Source organism: Bombus fervidus, chromosome 7 (genome assembly GCF_041682495.2).
Source record: "Bombus fervidus isolate BK054 chromosome 7, iyBomFerv1, whole genome shotgun sequence".
Classification (NCBI taxonomy): Eukaryota; Metazoa; Arthropoda; class Insecta; order Hymenoptera; family Apidae; genus Bombus; species Bombus fervidus.
This window is the reverse complement of record NC_091523.1, coordinates 10,343,610-10,358,408: the sequence shown is the minus strand read 5'-3', so window position 1 is coordinate 10,358,408 and position 14,799 is coordinate 10,343,610. Positions and strand designations below refer to the sequence as shown.

The 14,799-nt window shown below is 38.1% G+C and overlaps 1 protein-coding gene across 4 annotated transcripts in view; it reads left to right on the top strand.

Annotated features, from left to right (window-relative positions):
* Window positions 1–14,799, top strand: part of Scgdelta (sarcoglycan delta) — a 218,123-nt gene that overhangs the window by 178,291 nt on the left and 25,033 nt on the right. For all 4 annotated transcript variants that reach the window (XM_072006508.1, XM_072006509.1, XM_072006511.1 and 1 more), the window contains one exon: window positions 14,102–14,375. In XM_072006508.1, the coding sequence (XP_071862609.1) occupies window positions 14,102–14,375 (274 nt within the window). The remainder of the gene's footprint in view (window positions 1–14,101; window positions 14,376–14,799) is intronic.

The window sequence follows — 14,799 nt, the reverse complement described above, 5'->3', positions numbered from 1 at the left end:
TTAAAAGGAACTAACAAATTGGAAAGATTCCAAAGAAAGATTACTCGACTTTACGCGAAGATACTTATAACAATTTTAAGGCTTTGTTCCGGCTTGTATAAATTAATAATTTAGCCTATTCTTTGACTTTTATGATCGTTTATTTAAAAAATCCGGATTTTTTTTCGATCACGCATCTTCGATCGAGTTACATATGCAGGCCTGTCAGGGACAATCCTAGATATATGATAAGAGCCTATGTTAAAATGCGTAGTAGTGACCGAATACGGAGCACGTATAAATAAATGTTTTATTTCCATTGAAATCGCTTTACATCGATTGATATGAAATAGTAAAAAATTTTAATACAAGCGTACAGGCTCTTTTGGAAATGAGCATAAGGAACGACGAAATGCTCGTTAGCAAATGCATTTTCGCACTCGAAGTCATTTGCACGTTAATTGAAATTTTAAGGGCACGTCACAGTGGCAGGTAACTTACTCGCAAACTAGCTTTAACTAACTATCGCACTTATGGTTTACAACGCTTACCATGCGGTGGTACGGCACAATGATATCTTCCTACGATTCCCCCTATACATTACAGGACAACTTGAAGAGTGATGTGTTAAAGTACAGATATTGGCGTACCTGTACACGTACAAGTTCTCCTTTGATACTTGTGCTTATAAATGATGATCTTGATATTTACGATAAATCGTATTCTATTCTTGCACGTTGTTTCATATCCTTTTATACCTCTTTTGTTAAGAAATTATTCGTTGCATAATGATGAACCTACATACGCTTATTCGTTCTCGAAACTAAAAAAATTCTAAATTGATCATTATCATCGTTCTGATTTTGTTGAGATTTAGCATTAATCCATTAAGGACCAGGCAGAGAAACACATCGAAGTTAAGTGAACGTAACATTATTGTAGAACGTAAATTGTTAACGCTTTGTTAATGCGCAACAAATATGCTGGAATAATTGGTACTCTATAGAAAATCAGTATACAAACTAGAAACATAAATAGAGTGTGCGTAATGTTAACGAGAAGTTTATTATAGTATAATTAAATTCCTTTATTCTTCATAAACTCACAATGTTTGGACGAACGAAAAAAATATTAAAAATATACATTATAATTAAAAGAATATGCGGTTATTATCCTTTATAACCGCAATGCTAAGAAGAAAGACTCAATAATATAAATTAATTTTAAAAAATTCGTGTTTAATTATTTAATTCGTCGTATGAAATCCAAACGAAACGTCATCCAGACAAATTGAACTTTACACGAAATAAAGTATCTACGGCTCGCACTCGATTTAAAATGAGCATCCTGAAGGAAACACGATGTTCTGCGGGTCTCGAAAGGGGAAATGTTAGATCTCCGCCTGGCCACCAGGAAATGTTAACGACACCGAAGGCAAAAGTCAACGGATATCCCAGGCGTGTCGCGGAGACGTCGTGTGTCATTTGTCGAATGTCTGAAACGAGAAACAAGCAGTGGTATTTCACGAAGAGGTTCCTGGTTACGGGCGAGTCTGTCTTCATGACTCAAAAATTATTACTTTGCCTGACAGGGACAAAGGGAAGCGTTTCACTTTCGTAGCGCTTTCCGAACTTTATTATTCATGCTACATCTAAGCAGAGACGAAGATTGAAATTATCCTTCGTCGTTCGTCTCGGTGAAGCGTTTCCAGGCCGGAGATGATGCATAAATTACAATAGCTGGAAGAACATTTGATATTGTACGAGCAGTAGCTTAATACGCGAGAAGTACCGACGAGAATCGCATGAGAAAGAAAAATTGCTACTCGAGAAACGTATTCGAGTTGATGTTATTTGTATAGGAACGAGCTCAGCGTATTTAAGAACCATACCGTGAACGTAATATTTTTTATTCGCAGTTATCTTTTCTGTTTTTTTGTTTTTTCTTTTCTTTTTCTGTTAATCAATTTACGTTGTTGAATTCTGGGTTAATGTTGTAGTCATGAAAGAAAATCCTAAGGATTTGTGTAAAGTTTGACAAAATTGGAACGTTCATAGTATCGTCATAAAGACTATTTGTTTTCACATAAATGGAAATTTTTTGAAAAATTTCTGACTCGCAAAATAAGCTTTTGTAAAGTAGTAGTTATGCAAATTACTTTGGTCACGCTTTTTAATTGACGTTTACGTGACTTTTACTCTAAACCTTTCAGCGTAGTAGGTAATATAAAGAAAATGAATAACGTCCATCAAAAAGTTATATGAAGTCTTATTTTTATCAAGCAAAAATAATTGAAACATCACAGGATTAAAAAAGCGTACCAGCGCAAAAGCACAGTGAAATAACGTTCGTACGCTAAATGGCCGTTAAATACGTATAAAACGTACACTTTGTCAATTAATTAATCCCACGAGCTACCCGATATAACATACGTAACGCGGGCGAATAAATAGAACAGGGTGCGAGAGTTTATTTTTATTTCCCATTTATTCGTCAGATGAAGCTAAGTGGAAACGGGGCTTTCCTTAGGGCAAGTTACGGTCACAGTCGAAATATCGAATTTGGTGAGAAAAGGTGGCCAGAGGATAAGAACAAAATAGGGAGCGGAGTGTACGAGAGAAAACGGCAAAGGGGAAAGAGAAAGAGGAAAAGGATCGTCCCTAATCCGCGAGATCGAGCCGGTAACGCGATCAAAGCAGCTCCCTTCCGGTCTCTAAACCGATTTCCTTGGATTCGTAGAAACCTACCACGTGAGTCGATGGATTTTCCTTCTTCTCTCATCCCTTCTTCCTTTTCCTGGAGCCTTTTTACTTCCATCGGTATAACCCCCCTTCCTAACCGACCTCCACCATCCTTTCGTCCAGCTTCATATCAATTACTTTACTATCTCCGCACCCTTGGTGATATATGTAACAGAATAAAGATAACAATCTCCCTTAAATTTTCGTCCGTGTGGAACGAACGTTTCCTAATAAATCTGGCCGGCTATCGGATTTCGTTACATTTATTGATAATTATTTCGTTTTGTTCAGCTAATCGATATAATTTACCGGGATTCATTAAACCCCAGTAATCGAAGAGCGATTTTTGAATGTTCGTGCGATCGAACGAATTTACCAACTAAAGCGATGTATCGTAAAGTGAGGTAGAAATATACATTGCGTAAAATAAATCTGGTGTTTATTATACAGTAAATATTCATGGCATTATACTACTGGTAGGTAAAAATGGTATTTGTAGAACATTTAAATGTATAAAGTCCGTTAATTTTGGAGGAGTAGCTTTTTACAGTACAAGTACTCATGAGTAATATACAGGGGAAAAATGATACAAGTGAAATAACGTTTAATTCGGGGGAACGTTGAGGATAAAAGATTATTCTAATAGAAATATCTGTATGTTCAGTTTGAGGCAACGTTTAATATTTCACCCAAACTAGTTCATACTCGATTATTTATTTTCGGAGCCTGTTCATAACTTAGATGAACCTTTTGTAGCCAATAACGTATCAGTGTTGAAATGTTCCTATTCGATCCATTCATAGCACAAAAGCACGTATTTTGCGTGTTAAATACTGAAGAGAATCAAATGAGATGGAATGTCGAATCATGTTGTACATAAGATTGTAAAGAGTAAAAGCATATTGCATACAGTAATATGGAAGTTCATAATGAAATTTTTTAAACACATCCCTTTTTTTGAAAAAGGGTACACTTTTACCACTTTTCCATTAAACGTCTTAAAAAGTAGCGATAGAATGCTTTTGTCTTTCTATATTTACTAAAAAAAAAAAAAAAAAACAAATCTATGAAAGGATTACCCATCTTTGATAAAACATAATTTATAACCATAAAATCGTTTTTTTTTTCTTTTTTTTTTTTGAAGTTTAACGAGCGATTTTTGCTTACAGATGGGGAGGCTTTTAAATTATTTTTACTTGATCGAAGGTAACAACCGTGAACCGACCTTTTTCCTTCCGTTGCTCAAAGACTTGTCCGCAAACGCAAACAAAAGCGTGGCCGGAAGTTATGGCGTGTCCAGATCAAAGGATAGGCAAGTTTTCAAATTTAGCATCGACCGTGGGTCGGATACAAGGGAGAGAAAAATAAGCGGCGCGTTGGCAGTTTATCGAGAGATACGTGTAACAGGTATAGACATTTAGCCGTCTATATGACCGACGCGACGTTCTCAGTAGTCAAAATCATAAATTTCGCGATACCAGATGTCGAAGTTCTCACGTCTCTTTGTAGCTCGCGACCCTTCTCGTTGAACGTCAAATCGCTTTTTTGTTAGGCGAACAGATTTCACCGGGAAAATCTTCCTCGTGTTTGGTACACTACGATTCACATCGTTCCTCTTTGGAGAGAGAATGCTTTCAGAACGTTTATAAAAAACATTCGACCGACGATTTCTTTCGTATTCTTTTTCTCTGTTCTCTATGTGCTCTGTTCTTTTTCTACGTTCTTTCCAAGATCTTCCACGGCCAGAAGTATATATTCACCCATTTAAAGCATATGAAAGAATCGAAAACACAGATACCATCGCACGGTGCTCTATTGTAAAAATAGAATGTATCGATAGAGGCAACAAAATCAATATGATCTAATTGGAAAGAAAGTTATCTATTAACGATTGTTTTCTATCTATCTTTCCTTTCTTTATCCAAAGTTCTTCATTGGAAATACACGCATCAGTTACAATATCGTTGCGGAATAAAAAACATAGATTTCGATTCTATCAAACCGTGCTCGGTAAATTAGAACAGGGAAAATAAAATGTGCAGAAACGTTACAGTTAAATCATTCTAAAGAACAATTTGTTTCCATAACCCAATCGAATTCTACCGAAAGAAGAAAAAGAAGAAAGGAAAAAATGCATATGAATAATAGAGAAAATGGTGCGGGTCCGAGAGATTCGTGTAGTATAGCAATCAGAGAGGCGGTGCACATCGAAGCGCAATCGAGCAGCGTTATTAACGTCGACAGATCAAACAGAGGGACTACAAACAATTTTACTCTGTATCGCTTCTGCTCTGATTTCATTCGGGCAGCGATGCGCCGATGATTGCCTCCACGATATTATAATTTTCATTACCTTTCTCTCTGCGTGTACAAAAGACATTATTAAAACCATTAACCTTACACGGCAATAGTTATAAAGTATATATGTGTATACAGATTATTACAGATACAATATTCGTACTCGTTCGAAACATTTGCATGTCGTGTACGCGTTGGTAAACGTAGGGCGACTACAGATTTCGAGCCGTGAAATCGACGTTTATTTCCAGCTTGTCTTGGACAACAGTATCGGAGGCTGCCGATCGATCATCATGGCGTACTATCGGGCGGGAAAAGCGGCGGAATGTCGATGACGATGATTGATATTAATGATGAGAACGCGAGGTACGCGCCGGTAGCAGCCATGCCGTGATCGAAAACGTACCAAGAGAGAGGGAGGAGAGGAGAGACCGGTGTCGGTTCGGTTGGCGTGTATGCGGGCGTTAATAATCGGCGCACCTGCCCTTTTAATTTACTTCGTCGGCCGTTTCACCGATAAATCGATGATAGACCCGAATGATTGCCCTGTAAATGCTTATCTACCCGTTAAACATAACCACGTTGTGAAACGCGGGGGCCCGCATCAGGCTTGGTCAACGCGTGTTCACGCGGAATCCTACACGACGTCAGATCTCGATCCGATGAAGTGTTTATTTTCGCGGGCGTTGTCGATCTGTCTTTTAATGGATATTTGCGAACTACGCTCAGCCTCGCTCCCGGTAAATCACTCGGTGATTCGCGTTTTAGGAAATCGTTCGTGGACGACGACGATTCCGGTGAATACGGCCGGACCACGCGGCCACGTATTTCACGCGAATTCTCGTCGCGCCACTGACCAATACGTCACGCCGATCGTCACCACTCGACGAAACCCGAATGGAATTTTTCGGGCTTCCCTCTGCTATCTATAGTTACCTCTGAAACGTTCTACTGGATTTTGGAGGCAAGCTTTTTTGCTGTTTTTCTTTTCACCTTTTTCCTACTTTTTGGGGGAATTTTAAACGCTACGGGAATTATAGTAGAGTAAGAGGATGTTGTGATTTCTGGGTTTTAGCTCATGGCTGAATTGTACAGGCCAATAACTGTGCCACCGGTGATTGCGGCAAACGATTTGCGCACTGACGATTTTTTATGTAGTAAAAATATATTTAATTCTTTGCAGTTTCGATACTTCATAACTTCGTAGTAGCTACGATCTTGATTAATTATGACATAATTGATTCATCGACATTTTCATGATGATTCTTTCACGGCAACTTTCTTGTAAAGGCTTCCCATGAACGATATATATTTTCCATATACAAGTACATTTTTTTTTGCGGAGTATCATAAGTTTCAAATCTCTCGCACATTATGAAAATTATTCTTCGCTCGTAGGTGATAGCCTTGACTAAACGTACAACTTCTTTCAACTGCTTCTGACTGGCTGTAAAGGACTGAATCGTTCACTAGAAACGTCCAACATTATTCCTTTTATTAAGTTACGATATCAAAAACATCGGCTCCGCAACCATACCACATTTTCCTTTTATTTATATTTCCGAAGTAACGTATTCCAGGGCTCTGGTTTCGGCAACGGATAGGAAGATCCTGCTCGCGGGTACACGCAAAATAGCGAATTGGAGAAATCATACAAGATTTTCGTAATTACCCGGCAACGGTAATCCAGTTCCGGACGAAGCAGCCCAGGAAATATAGTCGAATATCAGCTAGCGAGCAATTTTATTTCAATAAACTGGCCGGCGCGGTAAAATTGAAACGACCTGACAACAGAATAGTGGAAAAGAGAGACAGACAAAGCGAAGGGCAGAAAGAGAGAAGGAAGGAAGGAAGGTAGCGTAATTTCCGCGGCAAACTAGACGAGGACAGCCGCGGTTCGTTGCGGTCGTACTGTAAACCTCTAGCATTTTTCATGGAAATTGCCGAGCAATTTCCGCGCTGTCCTACCGAGAGTAAGAATAGCTGGAGAAAAAGAAAGTGCAAGGGTGGACGGAGGAAGGGGGAACTGGGTAAGGAGGAAACGTAAGAAAAGGAAGGTCTCGAAGCGAAGTCGGCGTACAGCATAGCCTCTTAGATGTTACGACGAATGAGTCTTCATTAACGGCAATTCGCTTTAAACTATGTTTGGCTTGCGGCAATAGCGCGAGAAGGGCTAGACCACCTAGATACCACCAGCGGCGCCGACAGCACCAAGTCGGACTACCTCCGTCGACGTCACACCCCTTTCTGTTCCGAACGCTGCTTGAATCGACCCCTTTGCGCCCATTCCCGCTGAACAACCACAGAACTGTGGTTTTCGACTAACCACCCGATAAGTCGTTGGCTTTCCGGCAATAACGTCAACAAGAAAACAATTAACCTGTATGCTCTTGAACCAGCAGGCGAACACTCCTTTTAGTACGCTTTCTTCATTCAGAGAATTTTGACAGGAGAGGTACAAAGTATTTTGGAATTATGAAAGATTCTCGATATGGAATTTTGAACATCGATTAGTGGAAAATTTGACGGCGATCCTTTGCAAGAAGAATTGTAATACAAAAAATGGAAGCTGAAAGATTTTGAAACTGTTAGGAAGCACCACTTTCTACTTGCTTTTGATTACTTTCCAGTAATTTCGTTAAATCGATAAACGTCAATTCAAAACGAAATTACTTCTTGAAACTCGCTATAAATTCAACCGATAGTAAGTCAACTAATAGTCGTAGTAATAAATTCTTGCACCTTTGTCTGCGAAACTTATGCTTTTCTTCCTCTTTCAATGGATATAATTTCAATTTTAAGACTGCCTCCTTACTGCTGCCAATCCTTCAATTGTTACATTTCTACTCGGAAGTTTTTGTTTCTATTTAATATCTATAATCGGAAAATAGTTCAAGAATATTATTACACTTTTGTTGCTCTAACTTTCTTCGTAATTAAGCGTTATAGTATATGATTGCCTTGCTTCTCGAAACCTTTAGAAAATTGGCTCGCAAGTTTCGCGATTAACATGTGGATAGAACGTGGGCTAGAAGTTGGTCGAAACGCGGCCGGAGGAGAATAATTGCTACTCGTCAAAAATTCGAAAGGCTACTTGACTCCATCCGAAAGGTCAATCTTGGCGGAAACTCGTCCAAACTGGGATAGCACAATGGAGGCAACTTGGCCGATTACGATCGACAGAATTCCTTTAGACGCCTGGCGTGGCTCGAATAGGAGCAATGATCGCGCTCCAAGAGAATCTCGGGTATCCACCGAGTCTCTAGAAACTATTGGTTGGACGTTCGTTGTCACGAAACATGTGAAAAGAGGCCTCGAATATCCTCGGGAATAATTCCTGAATACAAGGTGAATACATTATCATAATAACAGCATTTGAGTTCGCCCAAAGAACATAATTGAATGAGAAATTAATAACTGGAAGTAACACTCACTATCTCTTTATGGAATCGCCAGATTAGAAATTTGAATAACTTATTGAAAGACATAGTAATAATATATTCCTCAATTTATTAATTAATTATTGTAATTCGTTAATTTTTGTAATGTCTGAACTGATCTTTTGTTATTTGGTTTATAATTAGCAAATTAAACGTTCGAAAAATATAGAGCTTGTCAAGTTATAAAATAGTTCTGCAAAGATTGCCAATTACAAACGTCAGTTCTGGTTCTAAACTAGCAAAACTGACGTATCAGATTTCTTGTTTTTGCAATTACTAAAAACATATAAGTGCTTTTATTCAGACAGAAATATGATTACATATATTCATCTTCATTCATCTTCATTATCGTCATTATTCATCTTCATCATATTGCTTTAAGTCTAATTAGGTAACATATTTAGATGTTATTATAGATCGGTATTTCTAATGTTAACCTTGTGCAATTTTGTTATAACGCGTCTATGATGATTCTAAAGATTAAAATCGTCGCAGTTCAATTCATCCATAATTTTACGACTAAAATATACTTTTTTAAAATATACTTTTTTAAGTGGATATTGGATACCTTTGAACAATAGTATACCTCGTCGTGGTTCTGTCCATCAAAAGCAAAGTGAATGGTGATCGATCGTTCGTTTTTCTTTATAGTTATTGAACAGAAACGAAAAATAGACGAAGAGTGGAGTTAGTTTTCAGAGAGGAACATTTAACGAACCTGAGAATCCTGTCGCGAAGAGATCGAGAAATTATAATGGGCATTGTACAGAAAATAATCTCACCAAGACGATATCCGGCGAGGAAATGAGATAGTCGATACGGTCCTTCGTTTGATCCGCATTTCGTATAAATACGGATATATTTTTCCTTCGTGAATTAATCACGTTGTCCTGCATGACGGATGGTTAATATCGTTATTACCCATCCTAGCAGGGAAATTAACTTCCAGTCGCTGTGGTTTGCTTAATATCCTTTCCATCACGTTTACTTGTCACCGTTTCGAATTTAATTAACCGTATGAAGACTAAAAGTTTCGGACTTGTCGCGCACAGAACTTTTCTTTATAAAACATTACACTCGAAACAAATATTATTAAACTAACAAATCAAAGTATCTGCCATATTCTCAAGATACGTACAACTACTTTTGTCAACGTTCCCGGAATTCTGTTTTTAGAACGAATCACGCAAGATATGTATTATATACATTATACATTATCGATTCCTCTCAACCTTGCGGGGCTCTTCTCTCGTTGTATAAATTGCAATTTGAAACTCTCAATTCGACGTTGAATTCGAATCTAAAAATTCGAATTCCAGTTTCAATTGAAAAACCCAAATTTGAGGTTGAATTTAAAAAATTTGTGTTTGTATTTGAATATAGAAGTTCGAATCTAGAAACTCGTACGTAAAAATGCGAATGTAAAAATACGAACTAAGAAGTTTGAATTTGGAATTGTTCAGTTATTATTACAAGTATAAAACCACAGGCAGCAAAGATCATTTCGTGGTAATACCGCGGTCTGAAGCGCGTTAAAATCACATACAATTAACTGTAACGTTCTAAAAACACGTTCCCTACGGGACCATCTCATTGATATCTCGCGTGATATCATAATTCATCATCCATCCTGGGAAGCCCGTCCCTTTTTCCTTCAAGATTTTCATCTTCGTCGACGGTTTGGAATTCATCGCGCGCAGGTTCGCGTGTCCTGGATTCGAAAGCCACAATTCTAGCCGAGCGGCTGCACGACGCGTAAGCAACCGGCCACTCGTTTAATTCGTTTTAAACAAAGCGCTATTTATCACGGAAGTTATGCGGCCAAAGCTGGACGAAGGGGGCGAAAACGGAGAATACGTACACGCGGATGTCGAGACGGGAGGAAAAAACGTGTAACACGGTCGTACGTTAGTACAGTGATAATTTCGCAACTTGTAATGCTCTTTGGGCTTGAAACCGTGAAATTATGGCGGTGGCCGCGCTAACTTCGCGTTACGTCAAAAGTTCCAGCGCCCGTTTAACATACGTCCGACGGTATTTATGATCCGACGTATATTTCCGCTTTGTAATTGCCCCTTGAACCTGAATCTCACCGTTTCTCCCGGCTTACTCCTCTTGCGCCACGGTAACGACTTTCGAATGCGTATAAAACTACCCCTTCCTGTTCGAATCGACTTCAAATGTTCGTACGTTTCTACAGGGCAAAAAATCGTCGCTTCGAAACGAGCTGCAGGCATTACGCTTCTGTGATTTTTAAAGTAAAACCAGAACAGAATTATAGAGTGAAGCACTTCGAAATAAGGTACTGGAAATTAAGGTTAATTAAAGGTTAGAATAATTTAATACGCGTGTTGGTAACGAAGAGAAGGTCACATTGTAAAAAATGATTTTATTCTTCGTTTGTGTTAACGGAGAATTCATCTGTTATTATTAATATAAATACTAGACCTGGATTAAAAAAAGATGTTTATAGTTCAATAATTCTGTTGTGAGTTCCAGGTAGAGTTTAATACAATATAATGTCATATTTACATATTTATATATTTCGTTCATACTTCACATTTAGATCGTCTAATATGTCACCTTTCGGAAAAATCTAATCATAAATAGAACGAATTTTATCAAGGAATAATCGATCCCAAAATGGTTGAATATTCGCAATGATGATTCACGGGTCTCTGAATATTCTACAAAATCAAGAATGTCAAACCTTGCAGCCGTTTTCTTCCGCGTGTCCGCGTTTTATTTATGGTGCCTGGGAACAAGCGGTGCGACAGAAATTAATATCGAAAATCGAGTCCGGAATCCGAAAAAGCTTGCCAGATTAAAGACCTTCGTTAAATACAATCTTCGATGAGGCGTGCAGCTGTGGCAGCGTCCTTATAATCGTTAATCCTTCTTTCTCTTCTCTTGTCTTTCTCCCTCTTCCTCTTACCATCCCCGTTTCTGGCTGTTCCCTTGCTGAAAATCGTACACTTTCCTAGTCCTGAAAAGCAAGCTGGCGGCTCTCTTCCCCGCAGGAGCTTATCTTCGGAGCTTTTAATTTCGAGCGACCAAGCTCTTTATATCCACGAGAGGTATAATTATCCACAAGAAGGCAAAAGGGTAGCATTGAATATTTTAGCTCATGCCCCACTCTTGCTTTCTCCTTTTCTTCTTCTATCCCTTGTGCCACTTCTCTTTCGCTTTATGCTAGTGTTTCCATCTATTTGTCTTCCTTCTTTTCCGCCAGTTGTCCCATTTGTCTCTCGATGTTTTCACTTCCCTTATAATTGTTCACAGAGTATATGCGGCACGCAAAAAAAAAGAACAAACAGGACATGAGAACAATTAGGTCGGCGCATATGAAATGTGCTTTTTTTCAAAGTTTTAATTTGACGTTAAATTTGTTTTGCTCGTTAAATTTTGTGACATCGTTAAACATTAATATATTAAGGAATAAAAAGATTATTACAAATCACGTATTATATATTGTGTTAAGAGGACTCTTAACGATATTTTATAAATTTGAAAGAAAAATTGCCACAACAATTGCGTAAAACATAAACGCTCTATTCTATCTAAACAATTTTTTAAATTATCAATTACTTTGAAATAGATTGTAATAATAAGCAAATTGCAATAATAATTGTAAACTTCAGAAATTTGGAACTGAATTTCAATAATAAAATTTACAATTTAAATAGAAACAGCTTCGTTCTCCAGAGTTTTTCAATTCTAGGACTGATAGTGCTTGTAAATGTGGGCTGATGAAACCAGTTAGTTGTTGGGAAAGTACACTGAATCGCGTGGAAATCGCTTTGATTAAATATATGACGTTTTAAAGTAACTGCGCGCGATTAATATTTCATTTAAACAAACGGCTAAAATAAAAATTAGAATAAAAAAGGAATATTCCAAGACCACATTTTGAAAGACTGACAAGATGAAGAAAGTAAAAGGTAAGAAAGCGTAAGTAAAAGTCAAGTAAAAGCATTCGAGTCAGCGGCGACCGAGAGGCAAGAGATTAAGGCACAGAGTTACGTCCGCTATTTCGCAGTCAGATTTACATAAGTTCCCTCGTTCCTTTCCTCTTACATTCTCCTTCCGCGGAACATGGTCTCGCTTATCGATTCTCCTTTTTCCTCTTCTCTTTCGGTGTTCCCTTTTAATCGCCCTCCCGCTCTTTTTCCTGGCTCGTCCATTTTTCACGCGCGCACGCCTCTACCGCCGTTAATTATCTGCCATTTGATAATCCTCTGGTTCTCCACCACACCATTTTGTACGCGGTTTTACGGCCCCCTATTTGCCACGCTAATTTCGGATTCAGCGGCTTCTTCACTGATGCTTCGTATGATTGATCTTTCTTACTCGTGGACAAAAATCTGATTCCGTTGCCTGTTACCAACATCGTATCGCGTTCAGGGAAAAAAGAAAAAGGGATAGCGTGTTTTCAGTGCTGGTTCGGAGCAAAATGGACTGTGTGGAAATGGGTGGGATGTTTGGACGCAGGGCACGTATGAAGGAAGGCTCGTGTTTCAAGAAGTAAGAACCGGAGATCAGTCTTCTCACGGTTCTGTTCCTCTCCCCATCCACGACCAATTTTCTGCACCCGGTGTGCGAGGACGAGACATAAATCGTTGATAAATCATTGGGAAAAAATGGCCTGGTAATTACAGCCTTATTAATCGCTGGCAATTATGCTCTAAGGCTTCGTTCGTCCTTTTTCTTTGTTTTTTCTATGCAACTGCAACTTTTTTATGCGTTATCGTTTAGGAGTCTCTTGCCATCTGTTGCTTGAAATACGTACCAAGTTTTCTGAGATTTAAAGATAAGGAGGGGAAAATTTAATTTAAGCATTGCTCGACTAAGAAGAACTGTCTTTAGTTTTGTGACGTTAGAGTTACTACACAAATATTTGTTTAATAAGTCGCAAAGTTTGGGATCACTAAGTCTTCCATAGTCGCCACGAGTATAAGAGAAAAATCATCAAACACTTCTAATATAATAAAAAGCGCTTCTGTCTGACCATTGACGTCTCGCTCTACTGACGATTACCAGAAATAGCGCACGCTGTTCTTGTCCATTTCGATGACTCCAACACACACTCTACGTGTATCAACGTGATTCTATTAATTTCCAATTAGCAATTCCTTAAACATAATAATTTTTTTATTTCCCATATTCTCTTACGTATCGTTTAATTTTTATTAAACATAAATCATATCACATTCACATTTGTAAAGAATAAAACTAACTGAAGTTAAGGTATCTTCATCAACTTTTAATTCTTTATTAACTTCTTTCTATTACTTCTGTCAAATTTAATGCAGCTTTATTAACTTCTTATAGAAGTTCCTAGTTAGGGAGCAGTTGAGTTTATAGTTTGCAAAAACTTATAGAAAATTTATAAATTAAATTTTCTACTCGCATATAATATATAATAAATACAATTCGTATAGTAAACTGTGTTTCATTGCAATGTTACTTATTTAAGAACGATTAACTAAAAGGACGAAGGACGGTTTAAACTTCATTAGTTTCCTAAATTTGGACCAAGAGAACATCTATGTTCACGATGACACGTGTTCAGCGTGTTTATCGCATGAGAACTCGTACGATGAGAGAGGACAGATGTTTCAGTTGACTCGTTTGTGATTTCAGAATGTCTCGAGGGCAGTCAGGCTGGTCGGACGAGCCGTGCACGTCGACCGGAGGTCGAAACGTGCGACAGTCGGCAGGGCCATCATCAAGGACGACACCTCCGATTCTCGAGGACCGCACTTCCGGCACCGCGTCATGTAAAGGTGGATTCAGGTTAGGTGTTTATGGATGGAGGAAAAGGTGTTTGTACTCTCTGGTGCTCACTTTGATGGTCATCGTGATCCTGAACCTGGCGCTCACCGTGTGGCTGCTTAAAGTCATGGGATTCAGTTCCGTAAGTTTGTGATATTAAACATGTTCTATGAATTTGTTTTCGAATTAACTCATAAGATCTCTTAATAGATAAAAATCTTCGTGTTATGATCATTGTAGTGTAGCTACTCACAATAATAATTTTTGGATTTAGATCCATAAATTCGTGATATTCATTTTTGTATTTTTAACCACGTTCGTTGTTATTTCAAAATCGGAAATAATAGTCCTGGGTTAATCCGTTCGTCTAAGCGACTCCTTCCAGTTACTGCAGTCGTATGTTTACAGTTTTAGAATTGTAACATCGTTAAATATTAATCTCAGAACTGCAAATACATTTTTTTCATTTCTAAACATTTCCTTACTTCTCGTGTATTATATCGAAAAATTATGGGCAAGTGTTTTTGTAGCTATCAAATAAACCAAGAAAGAAAGAATTGCAAATT